Source organism: Myotis nattereri (assembly GCF_964212035.1).
Source record: "Myotis nattereri genome assembly, chromosome: 20".
Taxonomy (NCBI): Eukaryota; Metazoa; Chordata; class Mammalia; order Chiroptera; family Vespertilionidae; genus Myotis; species Myotis nattereri.
In genome coordinates, this window is record NC_138096.1 from 3,669,807 (window position 1) to 3,691,709 (window position 21,903).

A 21,903-nucleotide genomic window follows, 5' to 3' on the forward strand; every position below is an offset into this window, starting at 1 on the left:
TTCAACGTATTTTATCATTTTAATCTACAAAGTGTAACGTGTTCATAGAGGCTTTGAATAAATAGATTAAGGCTCGAGGTGATCTCTGTTCTGAGTGAAGGCGGGGGGGGAGGTCCGCTTTCTCACATCCCAGTGAACATCCAGGATCTTTCCAAACAGAAACATCTGCCCGCCCCCCGACAGCACATGACACGAGACAGGAGCCCAGTTCCCCCCCATTGGCAGACCCTCCCGTCCTCCTCCTTCCCCCCGCAGCTGATGGACACAGAGCGAGACGAATTTCCACAAGAGAATGCAGCGGCCGGTGTGACCTGCCATGCTTGCTTTGTCAGTAATGAGCTGTCACTGAGTCACCCGGATGGTCAGTGACACAGCCGACAGAGAAATAAAGCTCCGCCAAGAGGCTCAGAAGCTCCCAAAACAGCCGAAGAGGCTGCCAAAGAGGCCGGGAAGGAAGGAAGGGCGCCGTGAAGTGTCAGTTCCGATACATCGCTCACCGGCGAACCCCACAAGCCCCGCGACGGAGGGCGCGGACCATCTCCCAGCTGTCAGGCCTCCCCGCCTCGGAGTCCTCTCGCAGGAAACACCGTGAGCGTCTTCGCTGGGACCCTCCGTCACATTCTCACTCCGAGTCCTGGCAGGAGTGGCCCGTCCCCGGGTGTCAAGGATGCCGCCGGGCACCCCCTAACCACCTGAGCAGAAACCCCATCATCAACACCGACGGCCACCAGGTGTCCCTGCCTATGGAACTGGCCACTGGTCCCAGGTGCCTGGGGACCACCCGCAATGCAGGCAGGAGCAGAGGTGCCTCCTTGCCAGAGAAGCAAAATGCTGGCCCTGGGCCCAGGACGGGCGGGTCCCTCCAGAGACCGTCTTAGATGGACTCCAGAATCCAGTCGCTGCCGGAGAGGGTCCCTGAGGGCAGGGCCGGGTCCCTCGGGTCCCTGGGCGGGCCCCGCTGCCTCCCGTCAAGGAGCGAGCTGGGATCCTGGAAGAACTCCTCCTCCTCCTCGAAGAAGCCGTTCTCCAGGGCGTAGGTGCCGTCGGGGCTGGAGGCCGCCTGGCACGTCCCCTTGTATTCCTGGATGGACTCGTAGAGGCTGTACAGCTGGCAGAGCAAGGACATGTCCAGCTGTCGGAGGCCGACCTTGGGAGACGGGGCGGGAGGGAGGGGGAGAAAGGAGACGTCAGTTCTGGAGGCTCACGTCAGGGGAACCTCAGCCCCGCGTCTGGGCCTGCTCGGCCAGCACACGCCTCCCTCCCGCACCGACGGCTCAGAGCAGCGCCGGCATGGCCAGGGTCGAGACACCGGAACTGTGTGATGCCCACGCCTCACACTTCACGCCTCACACTTGACTCCGTGAGGCAGGGAAGGGTCACGCCTGTGGAATTCAGCCGGCACGCCCTGCACTGCACGGGCCGGTGGCCCCGCCAGCTTCACTCTGGATGCGGAAGCAGAGACAGTGTGTCCTGACCTCTTGCTATGATCAGAGAAGCCCCTGCGACAGTCACTGTCAGCTCCCTGGGGCAGTACAGAGAGGAAGGGAGAGGGAGGGAGAGAGAGAGAGAAACATCAAGGAGGGGAGAGAATCGTGGATCGGCTGCCTCCTGCACGCCCCCCACTGGGATCAAGCCCGCAACCTGGGCATGTGCCCTGACCGGGAATCAAACCATGACCTCCTGGTTCATAGCGACGCTCAACCACTGAGCCATGCCAGTGTAACCATTGCACATACAAACCTACTTTCTTAAACACCTTTTAAATAATTTGAAATAATTTTCTACCCGGCTTCCCCTTGAGAAAAAGCATCCGTCCTCTCCAGCGAATACCCTCAGGCCCTCGGGCTGTTCAAGAGGGCGTTCCGGTCTGTTCCCGTCCAGCCCTGCCCTCTGGACTCTCTCCAGCTTCCCAGAGTCATCCTCCCTCTCCAGTGTCCGGGTGTGAACACGATGACTCAGCCTGTCCTGTCTAGGATTGATGACAAAGAACATAAACTTTGATAACGTAAGTCACACCCTCCCAGAGTCACACCAATATCTGCTCAAAAAGTCACACAAGCCCTGGCTGGTGTGGATCCATTGGCCGGAGCATCGTCACGTACACCAAAAGGTCGCCGGTTCGATGCCCAATCAGGGCACATACCCAGGTTTGGGGTTGGATGTTTGATCCATGGCTGGGATGCATTCGGGAAGCAACTGATGTCTCTCTCTCTCACCCCCTCCCTCCCTCCCTCTAAAAAAAATCAACAAAAAATATATATATTTTAAAAGTCATAGAAAATATTCATCTGGAAGCTCTCTCTCCTGAGTCACTCGGTTGCCAGTAGGTCACCTGGGGGATCCCAAGACAGTTCCCGGCTAGGAATGAACGGTGGACAAGACAGAAGAGGGGGGGGGGGGGCGCGGTTCATGCCATCGGCCCACGCTGACCGTCACCTTCCCAGGCCTGGACTCACGGCTCTGCAGCCCTCGCCGGGTTTCAGAGGCTCTGACTCCCCAGGCTTTTCCCTTTAGGTGCCAATTGCCAGGGTGTCCCCAGTCTGGGAAGAGACTGACCGGGCTGGAGAGAGAACCTGCCTGTCCCCGCTGCCTGCAGCCGCCGCTGACTCACAGGCTGCCCGTCACCGGGCGGAGCGCTGGCCTAGCCTGGCTCACACCTACCACCCAACCCAGCAGATGCCAAGCCTGCAGGCGGACTGAGCAGGGCCTCGAACACACACACACACACACACACACACGCACTCCACGCCCACAGCCCAGCGTCCCTGCTTCTCCAGGCACTAAACTTCCTTCCATTTCCCGGAAACCCTCCTGCAGAGCTAGGACACGAGGTGAGTAGCTGCAGGGACAAACCTAGCCTCCCAGCCAGGACTCGCCGGCCTCGGCTGTGGGTGTTTAGACACTCGCCCGTGAATTTTCCAGAGGGAAGCTGGGAATCCCGAGGTGGCATTCTGTAACCTGTTGTCCCATAACTGCACCTCGTGCAGTGGGTCAGGCTGAGCACCCCTCCCACACACACACACCTGGACTGTCCCCCACTTGTCCCTACCACACGTCTCAAAGCCTCCTTCCTGCCCGCCCGGTGTGGCTCAGTGGTTGAGCGTCGACCCATGAACCAAGAGGTCACGGTTAGATTCCCACTCAGAGCACATGCCCGGGTTGCGGGCTCCATCCCCAGTGTGGGGCCTGCAGGAGGCGGCCGATCCATGATTCCCTCTCCTCATTGATGTTTCTCTCTCTCTCCCTTCCTCTCTGAAATCAATAGAAATATATTGAAAAGAAAAAACACCTTTTGACAGATGGGAGCAGAAGACACAAAACCAGGTCCCTCCCAAGTGCAGGTGGGAGGCGTGTGTGCTGGGAAAGCCTCCAGCAGGCGGGCCCAGCATCGGCCTCTACGCTGAAGGGCGCGGGGCCAGGGGCAAGACGGGGGCGGGGGGAGGGGGGCCGTGGGAAGGGGACAGGAGGACCACCCATCAGCACTAAACTGCAGGGTCCTGCTTCAGGACAGGCTAACATCCTGCACAAGAAAGGATTCCTCGTCCTTTCAGGAAAAAGTGTGTGGCGGGCGGAGGGGGGCGGGGGGGGGGAGCGGGCATCCACTAACTCCCACCACTGTCCCCAATCTACTAGCACAGGGAGCCTGTAGTCCCCACACGTCCCCACACGTCCCTGGAGGCCGGCTGATCTAATTCACAGCTGGATTCAGGAAATAACTCCTTTGTTTTTCTTGTATGTTTGTTTGTTTGGTTAATCCTCACCCGAGGATATTTTCCCCCTGATTTTTAGAGAGCGTGGAAGGGAGGCGAAGAGACAGAGAGACACATCCATGTGAGAGAGACATCGATTGGCTGCCTCCCCCACGCGCCTGGACCAAGGCCGGGGCGGAGCCTGCAACAGAGGGACTTGCCCTTGACCGGAATCAAACCCAGGACCCTTCCGTCCATGGACCAACGCTCTATCCACTGAGCCAACCCAGCTAGGGCAGAAAAAAAAAATTTTTTTTTTTGAAAGCACACCTTGAAAAAATTCAGATAGGCTCGTGGAAGAAAAACCCAGAATTCTCAGACCCTGTGATTTGCTCCTCGTTCTAGATCTATTCTAGACCTTCGAGACAAGAACAGCCTGCTCATGCCCAGTGCTGGGAAGGCCAACATCCTGCCTCCCTCCCTCCGTCCGTCCGTCCAGGCTGCCTGCTTCCCTCCTGATGTTTCCTTGTCTTTCCCACAGAGCGCCCTGCACCCGCCCGCACACACAGGTGTTCACCAGCCCCGACATCCACCAGGCGGCCCAGCCCGACCCTCCGAACGGCTTCCACTATTCACAATAGGCGGCTGCACAGACTCGCCTCAGACAGGGCAGGGCTCCCAGTGGCGTTTCGGGTCACCCGGCTTCTGAATGACTTTGGAGGGTGTCATCGGGGAGGGAGTTGTTTCTAGCATTCATAAAGTGACAACAGAAACGTGACCACGAAGAAACAAGGCTCAGCCCTAACCGGCTTGGCTCAGTGGATAGCGTGTCGGCCTGCGGACTGAAAGGTCCCAGGTTCGATTCCGGTCAAGGGCATGTACCTTGGTTGCGGGCACATTCCCATTGGGGGGTGTGCAGGAGTCAGCTGATCGATGTTTCTCTCCCATCGATGTTTCTAACTCTCTATTCCTCTCCCTTCTTCTCTGTAAAAAATCAATAAATATACTTAAAAAAAAAAAAGAAACAAGGTTCAGAAGATGAAAGGGACCTTCAAAGTTAAAGTTTCGTTTACTCACAATGAAGTATCCCGAAAAACTTTCGGGTAATTTTTAGCAATAAAAATTGTACTAAAAGAAAAAGTCTGTTTTACTGAAGAAACTAAAAATAAAAGTTGGGCCCGGCCAGTGTGGCCCAGTGGTTGAGCACCGACCTATGAACCAGGAGGTCACAGTTGGTTCAATTCCCGGTCAGGACACATGCCCGGGTTTCGGGCTCCATCCCCAGTAGGGGTCGTGCAGGAGGCAGCCCATCAATGACTCTCTCTCATCATTGATGTTACTATCTCTCTCTCTCCTCTCCCCCTTCCTCTCTGCAAGCCATAACAATATATTTTTAAAAATACTGCCCAGCTTTTAACCAGCTCACTAGCTCCCCTCGAGGGACTGGTTGTAGAGAGGACAGTCTGGGCTGTACACACATTTGTGATGGATGCCCTTGTTTCTGGGGGGCAGGCGTGGACTGTTAGGGTGAGGGACTGAAGCTCTGAGGGGTTGTGGCCATGGCAGAGCGGGCGCTGGGCCAGGCCTGCAGGACTCCCTCCACCCAGTGCCCTCTTGCCAGCCCGTGCTGCCCGCACAGACCACACTGCCAGCCGCGGCAGAGCAAGCAGCTGAGGTCACAGGTGGCTTTTATGGGGGGCTTTTCCTGAGACTTCTAGACGTTCTGCTATGAATGTGTGTTCACTGACAACAGGAGGACCCGTGACGTGATCTGTCTGCAAGGCAACGCGTGAGTCAGCACTTAAGGACGCTTGCGAGTGCGTCTTAGACTTGACGTGGTGAATGCCCCAAATCTAATCGAGTTGTCTCGCGAGGATCAACAGGGCCGGAATGGAAGCAAGCGGTGACCTAACAGACGGTAACCTGATTTCCGAATAAAAGATGTGTTGACAGAAGGACTCTGACCCGCATACTATTTAGAAAAGGAGAAGCAGGCCTCCCAGCTCCCCTGTGGGTGGTGGTTCCGTCTCCTGCACGACTTTCCCCGCCTCTGGGCCGAAATGTGCTGGTGCTACGCGACCAGCTTCACCTCCTGCCAGTGCCTCAGTGTCGCCAAGCTGAGGACTCGACTGTGAAGAGCAATGGTCACCCACAGGCAGGAAAGAGACCAGGCTGCACGCCTGCACCCCCAGATTAAGCCAGACCCGAAGCTCACCCCACCTCTGCACCCCCCAGAAATGCCTCTGGCTAGGAGGTCCGAGTTGGGTTTTCTTTTTTTTCTTTTTTTAATGTTTATTGATTTCAGAGAGGAAGGGAGAGGGAGAGAGAGAAACATCAATGATGAGAGAGAGTCATTGACTGGCTGCCCCTGCACACCCCCTACTGGGGATCGAGCCCTCGCAACCCGGGCCTGTGCCCTGACCGGGAATTGAACCAACCGTGACCTCCTGGTTCATAGGTCGACGCTCAACCACTGAGCCACACCGGCCGGGCATGCTCATTCTTTTAAATCTTTGCTGGCCCGTTACATGACACCTCATTGTTTTCATTTGCAAACCTGTGGTTTTTATAAGGGATGTTAAATAGCCTGTCATTTCGCTTTAACGTTTCGGAACGTGGCTGTGTTACCTCCAATTCTGAGTACAGTCAACAACCTCATAAAACACACGCATTTCTGCAATCTTCTGCAGCCGGGCCTCTCCGGGCTGGGGCCCCGGTGTCCGCAGGGGTCACCCACCCCCTGGAGTCACCCTGGTCAGAGGACAGAACAGAGGCGCTCCCTTCTCCACCCTGACCCCAGTCGGGGACAGCCCTGCCTCGCCGATCCTTCAAGACAGGATGCTCATGCCTGCAAAACTAGGCCAGCGCCCAGCTCTGAGGGCCAGTCAAGGAGTGAACAGAAAGTCCTCGTAAAAACTGAAAAGACGCCCTCGCCGGTTTGGCTCCGTGGGAATGGACAGAGTGTCGGCCTACGGACTGAAGGGTCCCGGGTTCGATTCCAGGTCAGGGCTCGATTCCTGGTCAGGGCTCGATCCCCAGCAAGGAGGGTGCAGGAGGCAGCTGATTATGGATGTTTGTCTCTCTCTCCCTCTTCCTTCCTCTCTGAAATCAATAAATATATATCTTAAAAAAACCGGAGAGGCCGCCCATCTTAAAAATGCCTGTGGAACCCCAAGGAAGACCACGGGGTTTTCCGTCTCCAAGGTTCTTGGGGGGAGAATAAACACCTGTGTTCACTGCCCGTGAAGGAATGAGCCGCAGGAGAGAAGGAGCAACCCGAGAGCCCTGCCTGCTTATCACCTGGAAACATCTGGAACATGTGGGCAAGGAATGGGGTGCCTAGGAGGCCGGGGCTCCGGAGGAGGAAGTGGGGCGAGCGGGGCGAGGATCTGACGCCGCCAGGCCCGGGGCTGGTTTCCTGTGCATGGGTCCGTGGTCTGTCGGCCGGCTTTCCTGCACGGGGCCCTGAGCAATTTCACTTTCACACCGGGGTCTGCTGTCTCCGTGGAGATAGGAGGGCCTCCCAGGAGTGAAAGGGCAAAGCTTCCACTGGGAGTGAGGTGCACCAGGCTGTGGCCTTCTCCCCAAGCCCACCCAGGGCATCCCTGCCCACCGGGCCTCTAAAGTCTACAGTCGAGCCTGGCCTGTGTGGCTCAGTGGTTGAGCATCAACCTATGAACCAGGAGGTCCTGGCACAGGCCCGGGTTGCAGGCTTGATCCCCAGTGTGGGGCGTGCAGGAGGCAGCCATTCCAGGATTCTCCCTCTTCATTGATGTTTCTGTCTCTCTCACCCTCACTGAAATCAATAAAAACATATATTAAAAAAACAACTATAGCCCTAGCTGGTTTAGCTCAGCGGATAGAGTGTTGGCCTACGGACTGAAGGGTCCCAGGTTCGATTCCAGTCAAGGGCACGTGCCCAGGCTGTGGGCTCGATCCCCAGTAAGGGCTGTGCAGGAGGCAGCCCATCAATGATTCTCCCTCGTCATTAATGTTTCTATCTCTCTCTCTCCCTCTCCTCTCCTCTCTGAAATCAATAAAAAAAAAACACATAAAAGACATTAAAAAAAAAAAACAACTATAAAATAGACTTTGAGTGTCTATCACCTGGAGAAGTTACCAGATGAGGCCCAGACAGCACTGACATTGTGCTTACCCAGGAGGCACCCCAAAATACTGACAGGATCCTCTCTAGGCGCTAGGACGGTGAGCAGTCTTGAATTGCTTTGCTTCGCTGCACTTTCCATAAAAAGCCGACGTCACCTCTGATTCCTTTTCATCACCCTCCCCGACTCTGAATATTGAATCAGCCATGCCTGCAGAGTCTGCTTCAGCGAAGGGTCTCCCGTCAGGTTCTTGTCCCATGTTCACGGGTCCCCCACCGGCTGGAGGCTCTCACCTCCTCCGTGCACACCTGCGGCATCTCGCGCTCGCTCCCTCCTACACCTGCCGTCAAACCCCAACTCCGTGCCATCTCCTGCTTCAACACCTCCCGGGCTATGTGAGGCTGAGCCAACCTTGGCCCAGGTCCCAGCGCCTCTGGGGCTCACGTGCCTCCCCATGCTGTTCCCGGGGTGGGGAAGGGGGGGAACAATCCGTTCCTGCTTGCTGCCATGGCCTTTCCCGTGTGAAAAGCCTGTCGCCAGAGGACATTTCTCCATGGATTTTTAGAGAGAGTGGAAGGGAGGGGGAGAGACAGAGAGAGAAACATCCACTGGTGGCTTCCCGCACACGCCCCGACCAGGGTCAGGGATGGATGGAGCCTGCCACCCAAGTACGCGCCCTTGACCAGAATCGAATCTGGGACCCTTCACTCTGAAGGCTGACGCGCTACCCACTGAGCAATCCGGCCAGGGCTAAAAAAAAAAAAGGGGGGGTAGAGGGGGGACTCATCACATTCTGCCATGAATTCTAGCTGCATCCCTTGACACAGATGGGACCTCAGGCCCTCAGATGAAATAGATCAACACACTATTCTGCAAATAATTCTGTTCTTATCTCGCAAGCCCCTCCCCTCCTGCAAAGGGAGCCCAGGCCTGAGGTGACTGCTCAGCCACCCTCAGCCCCAAGTTAGCAAATCTCTTAAAAAAAACCCAAAACACCACAGGGACTTTCAAAGACCTGGAGGCTTGTTTCTAAAGCCCCCTCTTCTCTTTATCTCAGCCAACTATCAGACAGACAGACAGACAGACAGACCTACCATCTCAGCCAAATATCAGACAGGCAGACAGGCCTACAGCGCTGTTTATTTTCCTTGTGCTTCAAAGGGACTTAGAGCCCTGGCCTGAGGCACAGTGACAAGGTTGGGCTGTACTGGATCCTGATCCCCCACCCCACCCCCCAGGGAACCTGGAAAATGACTTCCCAGCAGGGCTCTCTGACTCCCCAGCCGCCACAATCAGACTTCAGAGCATGTTTACAAAGCAGGGAGCAGACAAACAGGAGTGGCCCCGAGGGCTTCCTGTCTCTGATCCCGCAGAGGGGAGGGGGGGAGGGGGGCCTTCCTATCTCACCCCCACATGTACCCTCCGAGGGCCTAAGTTCAGACTCTGCACACAGCAGGCAGAGGTTTATTATCGAATTCAAACCCAGCACTGGTTTCTATGAACGTGGATCCATCAGTAGAAACTGCTGGGAATTAAAGTCATTCTGTAAGCAGCTTTGAGAACCTCCTCAGAGCGGCTTGGAAATGCGTCCATGCCCAGGCGAGGGGGGGAGAAGGCAGTCCCTAATGGATGAAAAGGTGTGGAGGCTGCTTGCTCGTCTACATTTAATGAAGTCTCGGTTCTCAGACCAGATGCGCTCCTTTAAGAAAAAGGATGCATCCCTTGGGTTTCCGGTCAACAATCTCTAGATGAAGAGTTAAAGGATTCCTGTGATAAATGTTTTGGAAAATGTATTATTCTTGGGACAGAGAGAAGCAGCCTTCGGATATATTTGATTTCCTACATTAAGTACCTACCTGGGAGAGGAGAGGGAAGGGGCCTGCAGATTCTAAACACAGGGGCGGCGGGGAAGGGGATCGTGGCCAGCAAGAGGGTTGGAAAGGAGGCGGGTTTCCGATCTAGCCTGGCCTGGCCTGGCCGAGGCTGGAGAAAGGCTCGCCGACACCCAAATCCCTGCCCTTGTCCTGCTTTTGGCGTCACCTAAACCGTGCGTCCTACTCACAGACACCTCATGCGCTCCCCCAGGGCTGAGCAAAACGAAGCCCAATTGTCCGGAGCCCAGACACCACCCGCAGGCCCGCGCGCTTCCCCCAGACCCGAGGGCGCAGCTGCCCGGCCGGGCGCGCGGGTTGGGGGCGCCTGGCCTCCACCACCATCTGCGGCCGTCCCCCCACCCCCCTCCCCCCGCCGTAATCGGACTCTGCACGCGCCGCCTGGGGAGCGGGGGAGGGGGCCAGGGCTGCTCCAATCCGCGGTCTACACTCGCTCGGACAAAGCTGCCCTCCTCGGGGCAGGAAAACGCCATCGCACACGGGTCTGCACCCGCCGCGCCCGGGCGCGCAGGGAGCCGACCCCGACTCGGGAAGTCGCCGGAGTTTCCGAGCCCACGGGACTGGGGCGGGCGGCGAGTCTCTGAAAGCGGCCCCTGGAAAGGGGGGACCCCCCAAAACAGGGCGGTGGGCCAAATCGTGAGCACACACAAGAGGGCAAGTCGACGAGGTAGGGGAGCCCGGCCGGTGAGCTCATGCGCTGGGCGTCAACCCAGGAACCAAGAGGCCGTCGGTTCGATTCCCGGTCGGGGCACATGCCCGGGGATCGGGGACTTGGCAGGAGGCAGCTCTCTCGTGATGTTTCTCTCTCCCTTCTTCTCTAAAATATCAATAAAAACACATTCAAGCAAGAAAAAGGGAAAAAGGGGCAGTGGAGAGGACAGTGCCCGTCTGCCCGGGCCGGCTCCGGGGGCCACCCATCCAGAGAGGGGCGGGTGGGCGCGGGGACTTCCGGAGCGGAGCGCGCGGGTCCCGCGACCTCGCCTCCCTCCCCGCCGCCCGCGGGGCCCCCCTTACCATCTCCTTGCGCAGCAGGGCGAGCGCGGCGTCCAGGTTGGGCGGCTTGGGGGGCAGCGCCGCGCTCCGGGCCCCGCCGCCGCCCGCGCCGCCGCGGCTCAGCTCGTCCTGGATGCGCGACTTCTGCGCGTACAGCCGCTCCAGGTGCCGCCAGCCGCCCGCCGCGCCGCCCGCCGCCGAGTGCAGCAGCCCGCTCAGGCTCTTGGGCAGCGGGGGCAGCCCGTCCACGCGCAGCCCCCGCGCCGCGCCCGCCGCCTCCCGCGCCCCGCCGGCCCCGCTCATCGCGCGCCAGGCCACGCGCCCGCCAGCGCGCCGCGGCCCGAGTCCAGGATCCCCCGCCCGCCCGTTCCCGGCGGCGCCCCACCCACTTCCCGCCGCGCCCCGCCCCGTCCCGCGCCCCGGGAGCCGCCCCCGCCCCGCTGACTTCCAGCCCCGCCCCCTGGGCCCCCGATCCGCCCAGCACCGTGTTCCTCCCGGTGCCCCGCTCACTCCTAGCCCCGCCCCTTACCCTGGCCCCGCCCCCTAGGCCCCGATCCGCCCAGCCCCGTGTTCCTCCCGGTGCCCCGCTCACTCCTAGCCCCGCCCCTTACCCTGGCCCCGCCCCCGGCCCGTGCCCGCCTGCGCCCCTGTGCGCCCCTGTGCGCCCCTGTTCGGCGTCTGCCCTCGCCCACCTATCGCTTCTCGGGGGGGGGGCACCCCCTCACCTGCCCACGACCTCGCGGGACCGAGCCCTGCCCCGGCTGCCCCACTCCCGGCCAGGTGGGCTCCCGAGCAGCCCCCGAAGCTGCTCATAGTGACCAGTGACCGAGGGGGCCCCCACTTCAGTGCGCCGGGGGAGGCCGGCTGGTGCAGGGGGCGGTGTCCAGAGGCTCCCGCTCGGGGCGGCAGGAGATCGGAGAGAAAGTGGGGCCGTGGTCGCCGTCCCCGAGGCCAGGACCCATCCAGCCGGTCCAGGCTGACCCAGGTCTGGGACAGCCAGACCCCGGCCCGGCCCTCGCCCCTCGTCCACTTGGGCGCTGGGTCCTTGTGAGTAAGAGGCACGTGCAGACGCCGGGCCCAGCGGCCAAGAGCGCCAGGGCCACTTTGGGCATCAAAGCGCATACTTGCGCGCCCGGGCGGTGTGGCTCAGTGGTGAGCGTCGACCTATGAACCAAGAGGCCATGGTTTGATTCCCGGTTTGACTATCAACAATAAAAAGTATATTTAAAAAGGAAAACCAAAACCCAGTTATTTAGCTCTCCTTGTTGAACCATGAAATGATTCCTTCCATGAATGCATGCACCTGGGACTAGACTCCCCCAATCATGTCAACAATAAAAGTGAAAATAATACGGAAACAACAACAGCAACTAAGCATGTCTGTCAGCCTGGCCCTGAACGCGCCAGCCATTCCACAGAGAAATGTCAGGAAAGTAGAGAAAAGGATTAACTCTCCCAAAATAGCCATCATTTCTGAAGCAAAAGTAACCCTCACAGCCCTGGCCGGTTTGGCTCAGTGGATAGAGCATCGGCCTGCCGACTGAAGGGTCCTGGGTTTGATTCCGGTGAGGGGCTTGTACCTTGGTTGTGGGCACATCCCCAGTGGGGAGTGTGCGGCTGATCGGTGTTTCTCTCTCATCGATGTTTCTGACTCTCTGTCCCTCTTCTCCCTTCCTCTCTGTGAAAAATCAATAAACTATATTTAAAAAAAAGAAGTAACCCTCATAACTCACACCTCAGAGGGAGAGGATAGAGAGAGAAAGAGGTTCCCCCTTTATAGGAAGGAAGAATAAAAATGACAGTTATGCCCTAGACCAGCGGTTCTCAACCTGTGGGTCGCGACACCTTTGGGGGTCGAACGACCCTTTCACAGGGGTCGCCTAAGACCATCGGAAAACACATATATAATGACATATTGTTTTTGTGATTAATCACTATGCTTTAACTATGTTCAATTTGGAACAATGAAATTGGGGGTCACCACAACATGAGGAACTGTATTAAAGGGTCATGGCATTAGGAAGGTTGAGAACCACTGCCCTAGCTGGTTTGGCTCAGTGGATAGAAGAACAGCCTGCAGACTGAAGGGTCCCGGGTTCAATTCCCGTCAAGGGCATGTAACGCGCTTGCTGGCTCCATCTCCAGCCCTGGTTGGGGTAGCGAGGGAGGCAGCCAATCAGTGTGCCTCTCTGACATTGATGTTTCTCTCTCTCTGTGTCCCCCCCCCCCCTCATTTCCACTCTCTCTAAAAATCAATGGGAAAATACCCTCCGGTGAGAATTAACAAAAATAAATAACAGTTACAGCCAGAGAGAGACAGAGAGGTCAGGAAATAAGGACCCATTGGCACACACAGCCCCACTGCAGATCGGATACCCATGCCGTACACAGAGTGGATAACTTTAATATCCACTGATTATTTGTTTTCATTATTAAACAATTCCATTGTTCCAAATACACTCAACGGGCTCATAAATGGCAAAGTGTTCTGAGCACTTCAGACAGCCCAGGCAAAAAGCCCTGCATTTTGGGGGGCTTTCCCCCTTTAACCTAGACACCCTCTCCACAGAGTCCAGCCCCAGAACCCTTGTGTGTGTTTTTTTAAATATATTTTTATTGATTTCCAAGAGGAAGGGAGAGGGAGAGAGAGAGTAGCATCCATGATGAGAGAGAATCACGGATCGACTGCCTCCTGCACGCCCCACACTGGGGATGGAGTCCGCCACCCGGGCCTGTGCCCTGACCGGGAATCGAACCGGGACCTCCTGGTTCATAGGTGGATGCTCAACCACTGAGCCACACTGGTGGGGAGGGACCCTTGATTTTAACGGGGGCGGATGTCTCCTCTGGCCCCTTGCCCAGGAGTAAGATGGGCCATGAGAAGCCCCAGCTCAGGCCGTGTGAGTTGAGGGCACTGGAGGTTTCCCGCCCCACCTACCGCCCAGATTCCTCCACCTCATCACCGCACCTCGCCTTCCACTAATCACCTAGTCACATTTCCGGATTTCAGGCATTTATTTATCCGCCTACTTAAACGGCGGGTGTCTTCTTCGGCAGAGTGACAAGAGTGACACCTTCGCTGGTGTGGGAGTAAGGAAGCATTTGATCTTTGGTTCACACCCTGGCATGAATTCCTTTCATCCCCTGAGTCACCTTGCTGTCTGTCCTGAAGATCCCCAGAAGCTGGGTGACAGGAGGCGTGGTGATCCATGGTGCCAGGCGAAAAGACATCATTTCAAAGTATCAGGGCAGCGATATCATGTTAAAGCACATACTTGTGCCCGGCTGGCGAGGCTCAGTGGTAAAGCGTCGTCCTATGAACCAGGAGGCCATGGTTCGATTCCCCATCAGGGCACCTGCCCGGGTTGTGGGCTCCATCCCCAGTGTGGGGCGTGCAGGAGGCGGCCGATCTGTGATTCTCTCCCATCATTGATGTTTCTCTCTCTCTCTCTCATCCTTTCCCTTCCTCTCTCTGGAATCAATAAAAACATTTTTTTTAAAAGCTGGTTGATTTGCCCAGTTTGCTCAGCTCCTCGGCCCTGGGACCTTGACACCGGCCTTGAATGCTTCCTGAGGAGGCGCCGGGGGCGGGATCGGGCAACTGGTTTTGTAAAGGCCCGACCAGAGCCTGCAGGTAGAGGTGATGGTCGAAACCTGTGAAATAGAAATGATCACAGGGCGGAGAGCCCTCCACCAGGATTAGGGACACTCACTCACGAGCCCTTTGAAGAAAAAAAAAAAAAAAAAAAAAAAAACCACCAAAAAAGGCAAAAGAGAGTTCAGAGATCTAGAAAATGCAGTAAGTAAATGAAAACATGTAGGCCCTAACCAGTTTGGCTCTGTGGATAGAGCGTCGGCCTGCGGACTGAAAGGTCCCAGGTTCGATTCCGGTCAAGGGCATGTACCTTGGTTGCGGGCACATCCCCAGTAGGGGGTGTGCAGGAGGCAGCTGATCGATGTTTCTCTCTCATCGATGTTTCTAACTCTCTATCCCTCTCCCTTCCTCTCTGAAAAAAAAAAGAAAGAAAGAAAGGAGAGAAAGAAAATATGTAGGAAGAATCTGCCACAAGCTCTTTCCTTAAGAGCCAGAGGCAGCACTTCCCAGAGGAGGCTGGGCCTCACCGGACAATGCCCTCGGGGCGGGGTCTCAGCAGGAGCACAGCTGGCGGGAGAGGAGGTGGGACTCGGGGTAGAGACGTGGAGAAGTGTTTGTGGAAACCAGGCAAGAGGAGACTGACATGGATGGGCAAGCTGGTGGGAGGGAAAAAAGCATGAGGAGGAGGGAGAGATGCTTGGATTGTTATCGCTAATTCATATCTCCTCCCCGCCCTCCTTTCTTTCCCTTCCCCTTTAATCTGCTTCACGCCAGGCAGTGAGCCAGGTTCAAAGATCTACATGAGTGACTCCGAGGTAATGAATGAAATCCTCTTAAGAACATGGTAATTATTTTTGTTGATGCGGTCCCAGCCTCTCCTTAAACGTCTGAAAAGACGTGGGGGTCACATCATTGAGATGTCAAACCTTTCTGAATTTTAGGAATAATTCTCCTTCGTGGTGGGGTGGCCTCCTAATTGAAAAAGCCCTCGCCCAGGCCTCGCTGGTGTGGCTCAGTGGATAGAGGGGTCCTGGAGAGGGAGGGGTCCTGGGTTTGATTCCGGTCAAGGGCACACGCCCAGGTTGCGGGCTTGATCCCCAGTAGGGGGTGTGCAGGAGGCAGCCAATCAATGATTCTCTTGTATCATTGATGTTTCTCTCTCTCTCCTTTCCTCTCTGAAATCAATGAAAATATACCCTGAGTGGCCAGATTATTATGCCCACCCCATCAGTACTTCATCGACACTTCCAAAAATACTGAATACTGAAAACTTCCTAAGCAAATACTCTCAAGGTTTTATTATTATTATTATTTGCATAACTAATTCACTTCATTGTACTGATGGGCTGGTCATCATAATCTGGCCGGTCATAATAATCTGGCCACTCAGTGTATTTTAAAATAATAATAATAATAATAATAATAATAATAATAATAAAACTAAAAAGTTCTCACACCGCGTTATCTCATGTGTCTCCACAAAAGTCCTTATTTAGTCAAAGAAGATCCCTCTCTTAGGAAACATTTTTAACTGCGAGAGCCCTGCTTACACATTCTTCCTCGAAGTCAGCTGAATGGCTGTTTTTCCTTCCAGCTATCCGTTCCTCTGAGCTGTCCCTCCTTCGCTTAAACACCCGCAGGCCCTCCAGCCGGCCTTCTGTGAAGACGTGCTTTTGAATGACTTTGCCCTCTGCTCCTTTTCCTCCACACGCATCCTGGTTGTCAGTATTTCTCTTTGCGGGAGGGATGTTCATCTGTAAGTGACAGAGTCCAGATGTGGCTGACAAGCTCTGGACAGCTAGGACTGGTCCCCCCCACACCCTCCCCCCCCCACACACACACACACACTCACACACACACACACTCACTGTTCTGCTGCTCTTCAAGCTTAAACTCCAGTTAAAGAGGGGAGTTGGACACATCACACTTCTGAAGAACATCAAATGTTCATCCAACTGTAGGTTCAGCCCTTTTTCAGGTAAGTTGCACAAGAGAATAGCAGCCCATCCCGACAAGTGTTAGGATCAACAAATATATGTTGATTTAGGCCTCGGATGTTTCTGGAGAGACATGTAAGAAAGGGGCTCTTTACTTCTAGGGAGTGGAAAAGGGAGGTTCCCACAGGGAGCGTTTTTCTCCTTTAAATATATTTTTATTGATTTCAGAGAGGAAGCGGGAGGGCGAGGGAGATAGAAACATCGGTGATGACAGAGAATCATGGATCGGCGGCCTCCTGCACGCCCCACACTGGGGATCGAGCCCGCCACCCCGGGCATGAGCCCTGACTAGGAATCGAATCATTCATCGATCGAACACTCAACCGCTGAGCCACACCGGCCGGGCCAGAGTGGCATCCTTCACCACCGCAGTAGCCAAGCCACCAGTGTCACTGATAAACAGAAGAACAGGGTCAAGGGCAGAACCCTGTGCCAGAGACCTTCCTCGTGCGGCAACCATTTGTTGACTCCCATTCCTTGTGTACATTGGACTGCTGCAGCTCAACTGTGTCGGATTGCAAGGGCGCGGAGTTCAGTGTGACAGCCAGGAGCCCCAAAGGTCTACTAAACCAATGACAGGTGACCACCCAGATTGAGAGGCGCCGCGGGTATAAAATACACAGCGGGGTCCCAAACACCTCGAATGAAATCAAGACTGGAGAGACCTCATGAGCCATCGTTTATGTGGACTGCACGTTAAAATAATAATATTTTTGGATACATTTGGTTCAATAAAATGTATTCTTAAAACCAACGGGACCTCTTTATTTTTTAGAACACTACGAGATTTATAATGACGTCTGAGGTTTGCACTTGTGTGGACAGCGTCCTGGCCCTAGCCGGTTTGGCTCAGTGGCTAGAGCATCAGCCCATGAACTAAAAGGTCCCAGGTTTGATTCCAGTCAAGGGCACCTACCTCGGTTGCAGGCTCTTCCCCGACCAATCGTGCAGGAAGCAACCAATCAATGTGTCTCTCGCACATCAGTGTTTCTCTCTCTCCCTTTCTCCCTGCCTCTCCTGCTTCTCTCTCTAAAATCAATTTTAAAAATTTAAACACACACACACACACACACACACACACACACACACACACGAAACTAAACTTTTATCTCCACGCAGGAGATAAAGCCAGCCCTTGACCAAGGGCCTGGCTGTGAAGAGGGAGAGGTGTAAGAGACACTTTTTTTTTTTTAATTGATTTTTTTACAGAGTGGAAGAGAGAGAGATAGAGAGTTAGAAATATCGATGAGAGAGAAACATCGATCAGCTGCCTCCTGCACATCCCCCACTGGGTATGTGCCCGCAATCAAGGCACATGCCCTTGACCGGAATCGAACCCGGGACCCTTCAGTCCGCAGGCCGACGCTCTATCCACTGAGCCAAACCGGTTTTGGCAAGAGACACTTTTTAAAAAACACATAAAACTGATGACTAGCCCTAACCAGTTTGGCTCAGTGGATAGAGCGTGGGCCTGCGGACTGAAGGGTCCCAGGTTCGATTCTGGTCAAGGGCATATACCTGGGTTGCGGGCACATACCCAGTAGGGGGTGTGCAGGAGGCAGCTGATGGATGTTCCTCTCTCATCGATGTTTCTGGCTCTCTATCCCTCTCCCTTCCTCTCTGTAAAAAATCAATAAAATATAAAAAATAATAATAATAAAAAAAATAAAAAATAAATAAAATAAAAATTTTTAAAAGCCCCACAATAACGGGGACACGGCTGGCCTGCAATTGTCACCGTGTACGCCGCACAGGGGTGCCCCCTTAGGAGTCGCTGCCCGCACCTGTGTGTGCTCAGGACAAACGCGGCGCTTCGGTCCAGGAGAAAGACAAAAGCTGCTTTCAGAGGAAGACAGGAAGCGAAACCTGAGCTCCATCTGTCCGGGGCCTTGAATAAAAGCAGACGTGTCTGCCTGCACCTCACCTTCTGCCCGTGTTTCCTTCGGTCAAAACTCAGTACCTTGGCACCCTCTCCGTGTGCCATTTATCAGCATGTTGCTGGCAACAGATGTCCAAGGCGGGTGGGGGTCAGGGGGGAGGGGAGTGGGTAAGGGCCCAGGATGCTCACTGTCCAGGCTGTATCCACAGGCCTTTGTTGGAAAAGAGGCAATTGCTCTAATCAGAGTTTGCTGAAAGGGACCTCTGGGTATCGTCTCGCCCTGGTACGATGAACGCCTGCTTGGGAGTAAGCAGGAGGCGATTTTATGTTATTTATTTTTAAAATATATTTTTATTGATGTCAGAGAGGAAGGGAGAGGGAGGGAGAGATAGAAATATCCGTGATGAGCCAAAACCGGTTTGGCTCAGTGGATAGAGCGTCGGCCTGCGGACTGAGGGGTCCCGGGTTCGATTCCGGTCAGGGGCGTGTGCCTGGGTTGCGGGCACATCCCCAGTGGGAAGTGTGCAGGAGGCAGCTGATCGATGTTTCTCTCTCATCAGTGTTTCTGGCTCTCTGTCTCTCTCCCTTCCTCTCTGTAAAAAATCAATAAAATATATTAAAAAAAAAAAAAAAAAAGAAATATCCGTGATGAGAATCATCGATCGCCTGCCTCCTGCACGGCTCACCCTGGGGATGGAGTCCGAAACCTGCTTTTCACTGTGTGCACCACCCTCCATGCATGGGAGCCTAAGGGTGCCGTGAGCTGGACCTCAGGGAGCTGGGTCAAGTGGGACCTGGCCTGGCCTAGGGACACAGCGCCCCCTGTGGGCCATTGCAGGGAAGTTCTCCTTCCACGTGCACAATTACTGTTACACCCAACAGGACTCACCAAGTGCAGAGCAAGGTGGCTTCCCCGCGGGGGCGGGGGGCTGGGCGGGGGGGGGGGGGAGGGGGGGTGGGGGGGTGGGGGGGGAGGGGGGGGCGGGCGGGCGAGGGTACACCAGAACATCAGGTAGGAGGTGAGTCGGGAAGAGGCCCCACCTGGCCCAGGAGCTGGTGGCAGGATCCTTTTTTAAAAAAAAAAATTTTTATTGTTTTCAGAGAGGAAGGTAGAGGGAGAGAGAGATAGAAGCATCAATGAGAGAATCATGGATCGGCTGCCTCCTGCATGCTCCCTTCTGGGGATGGAGCCTGCAAACTGGGCATGTGCCCTTGACCAGAATCAAACCCACGACCCTTCAGTCTGCAGGCCGGCCGATGCTCTATCCACGGAGCCAAACCAGCCAGGGCAGCTCTTGGTATTTTTACAAGGGCACATACCTGGGTTGCAGGCTCGATCCCCAGCCCCCACTTTCCCCCGCCCCATCAGGTGCGTGTGGGACACAACCAACCTATATGTTCTCGCTCACTGTCTCTCCTCCTCCTAAATAAAAACCAATGGCAAAATATCCTCAGGTGGGTTTAACAACAACAGCCAAAAGAAGTTCAAGTATCCAATAGACAGACACACAGTTAAGCTGCCCCTAGTCTGTGGAGGATCGGATTCCTGGGCAGGCCCAGGCGTGAGTGACAGGAGGCTCACGTGGACAAATGCAGTGGACACAGAAGGCGCGGGGCTGTGTCCCATCCCCAATAACAAACACCTCATTCCCCCCAGATGTATAGACACACCCTCCTCTTGGGGTGACGCAACCAGTGTGATCCATTTAGTCCCAAGAATCCTGCTGGGAAACAGCCCCTCCTTTTAAGAGACTATTTTATGCAAATCGCTGTTAATAAATGCGCCGTCTAAAACCCAGAGGCCCTCTGGGTGATTATGACAGCACGCAGGGAAAGCGGCTTGAAGGCAGTGATCAGGCTGAAGCCGGTGTCCTTAAAAGAAGAAAGTAGGACACAGACACACACAGAGGAAAGGCCGCGTGAGGACACGCCCGTCGGCCAGCCTAGGACAGAGGCCTCAGGAGGGACCAACCTCGATCTTGAACGTCCAACCTCTAGAACCATGAGAAAATAAACTCCTGTGGCTTAAGCCGCCTGGGCTGTGGGGGTCTGCTGGGAGCTGGGCCTTCGATTCACACTCTTCTCCAGTCTTTATTGGGGATCATGCAGGGATGTCATTTAAAACGGAATGGGGCCAGAACCGGTTTGGCTCAGTTGTTAGAGCGTCGGCCTGCGGACTGAAGGATCCCGGGTTCGATTCCGGTCAGGGGCATGGGCATTGGTTGCGGACACATCCCCAGTGCGGGGTGTGCAGGAGGCAGCTGGTCGATGTTTCTCTCTCATCGATGTTTCTAACTCTCTATCCCTCTCCCTTCCTCTCTGTAAAAAATCAATAAAATATATATATAAAAAATAAAAAATAAAAAAATAAAACGGAATGGGGTGTAGGTATGCGTGAAGGCAAAGAGACCAAGGGACCATGTAGCTCTATAAATTGAGGAGTCATGTCATTGCTCCTGGCTTTTTCCCATTCGTTAACTGCCTTGCTCTTCCCATCTGTAAAATGGGACGAGAACAGTCATGCTTACTCTGCAGTTGTGGAAATAGCCTGAGGAAATGCAGCCAAAGTTGTTCCGTAGGTGCTCAATGAGAGACCATACCACTCTCAGAGCGTCTGTAAAATCAATGTGTGCGTTAGACAGAAACATGGGTCTCTATTGTCTGACGATTCCCAGTGTCGCTGCTGGGATGAAGGAAATTAAATGCCTGGTTGAAACCATTTCATTTCTTGGTCATGTTTCTTTAAAACAACAAAAAAGAAAAGATAGCCCTAACTGGTTTGGCTCAGTGGATGGAGCGTCAGCCTGCGGACTGAAGGGTCCCAGGTTTGATTTCGGTCAAGGGCATGTACCTGGGTTGCAGGCACATCCCCAGTAGGGAGTGTGCAGGAGGCAGCTGATCGATGTTTCTCTCTCATCGATGTTTCTAACTCTCTATCCCTCTCCCTTCCTCTCTGTAAGAAATCAGTAAAATATATTTTAAAAAAAGAAAGAAAAGATAAAAGTCTATTTAGGTCACAGTGGGTGGATTAACCACTGAGTGTTGCTAAAGGACCGGAAATTAAAGTATCCAGGCACCTGGTCACCTTCAAAACAAAGGCAGTTAAACACTGCCTCACGGGAGAGTTGCTGGACACGGTCTAATTCAGGATGGCACCGGGCCCCAGAGAAACCAGCGGGCCAATTTCTCACTTGGCTGATCCCTGGTCCTGGAAGGAAGGAGCTGCAGAAATAAAATCTCTAAAGCATCACACAATTTTCTTTACCTCCCTCCCCTTAAAACGTCCTGACTGGGCCCGGCTGGTGTGGCTCAGTGGTTGAGCGATGACCTATGGTCCAGGAGGTCAGGGTTCGATTCCTGGTCATGGCACAGGCCCGGGTTGTGGGCTCCATCCCCAGTGTGGGGCGCGCAGGAGGCAGCCAATTGATGATTCTCTCTCATCATTGATGTTTCTCTCTCTCTCCTTCTCCCTTCCTCTCTGAACTCAATACAAATATATACATTAAAAAAAAAAAAATCCAACTTCCTTACTGGGTGATCTGACTCCAGTCCTGGTGGCTTTACAAGTCCCCACTCTTCTCTCCTACCTCCCCCTTCCCCCAGGCTCCCGGGTCCCTGCAGCTGGAGCCCGACCCCGTCCCTGGGCTGCTCCGGGCTGGTGGCTGGCGGCTGGCGGCATCACGCTGGCCTCTCTCCTGGGCTCCCGTTCAGGCTGAAATTCCACTGCACCCCCCCGGGACCCAGGGCCTCGC

General features: G+C 54.9%; 1 protein-coding gene across 1 annotated transcript; it reads right to left on the reverse strand.

The window, feature by feature from the left end:
- On the reverse strand, positions 1–10,983 carry FAM89A (family with sequence similarity 89 member A; the record flags this gene model as incomplete). Its single annotated transcript, XM_081114323.1, has 2 exons — positions 1–1,147; positions 10,702–10,983. 2 exons carry the CDS (start codon positions 10,981–10,983, stop codon positions 875–877), a joined length of 555 nt encoding a protein of 184 aa, XP_080970449.1. The 3' UTR covers positions 1–874.
- Between the last annotated feature and the right edge of the window lie 10,920 nt (positions 10,984–21,903).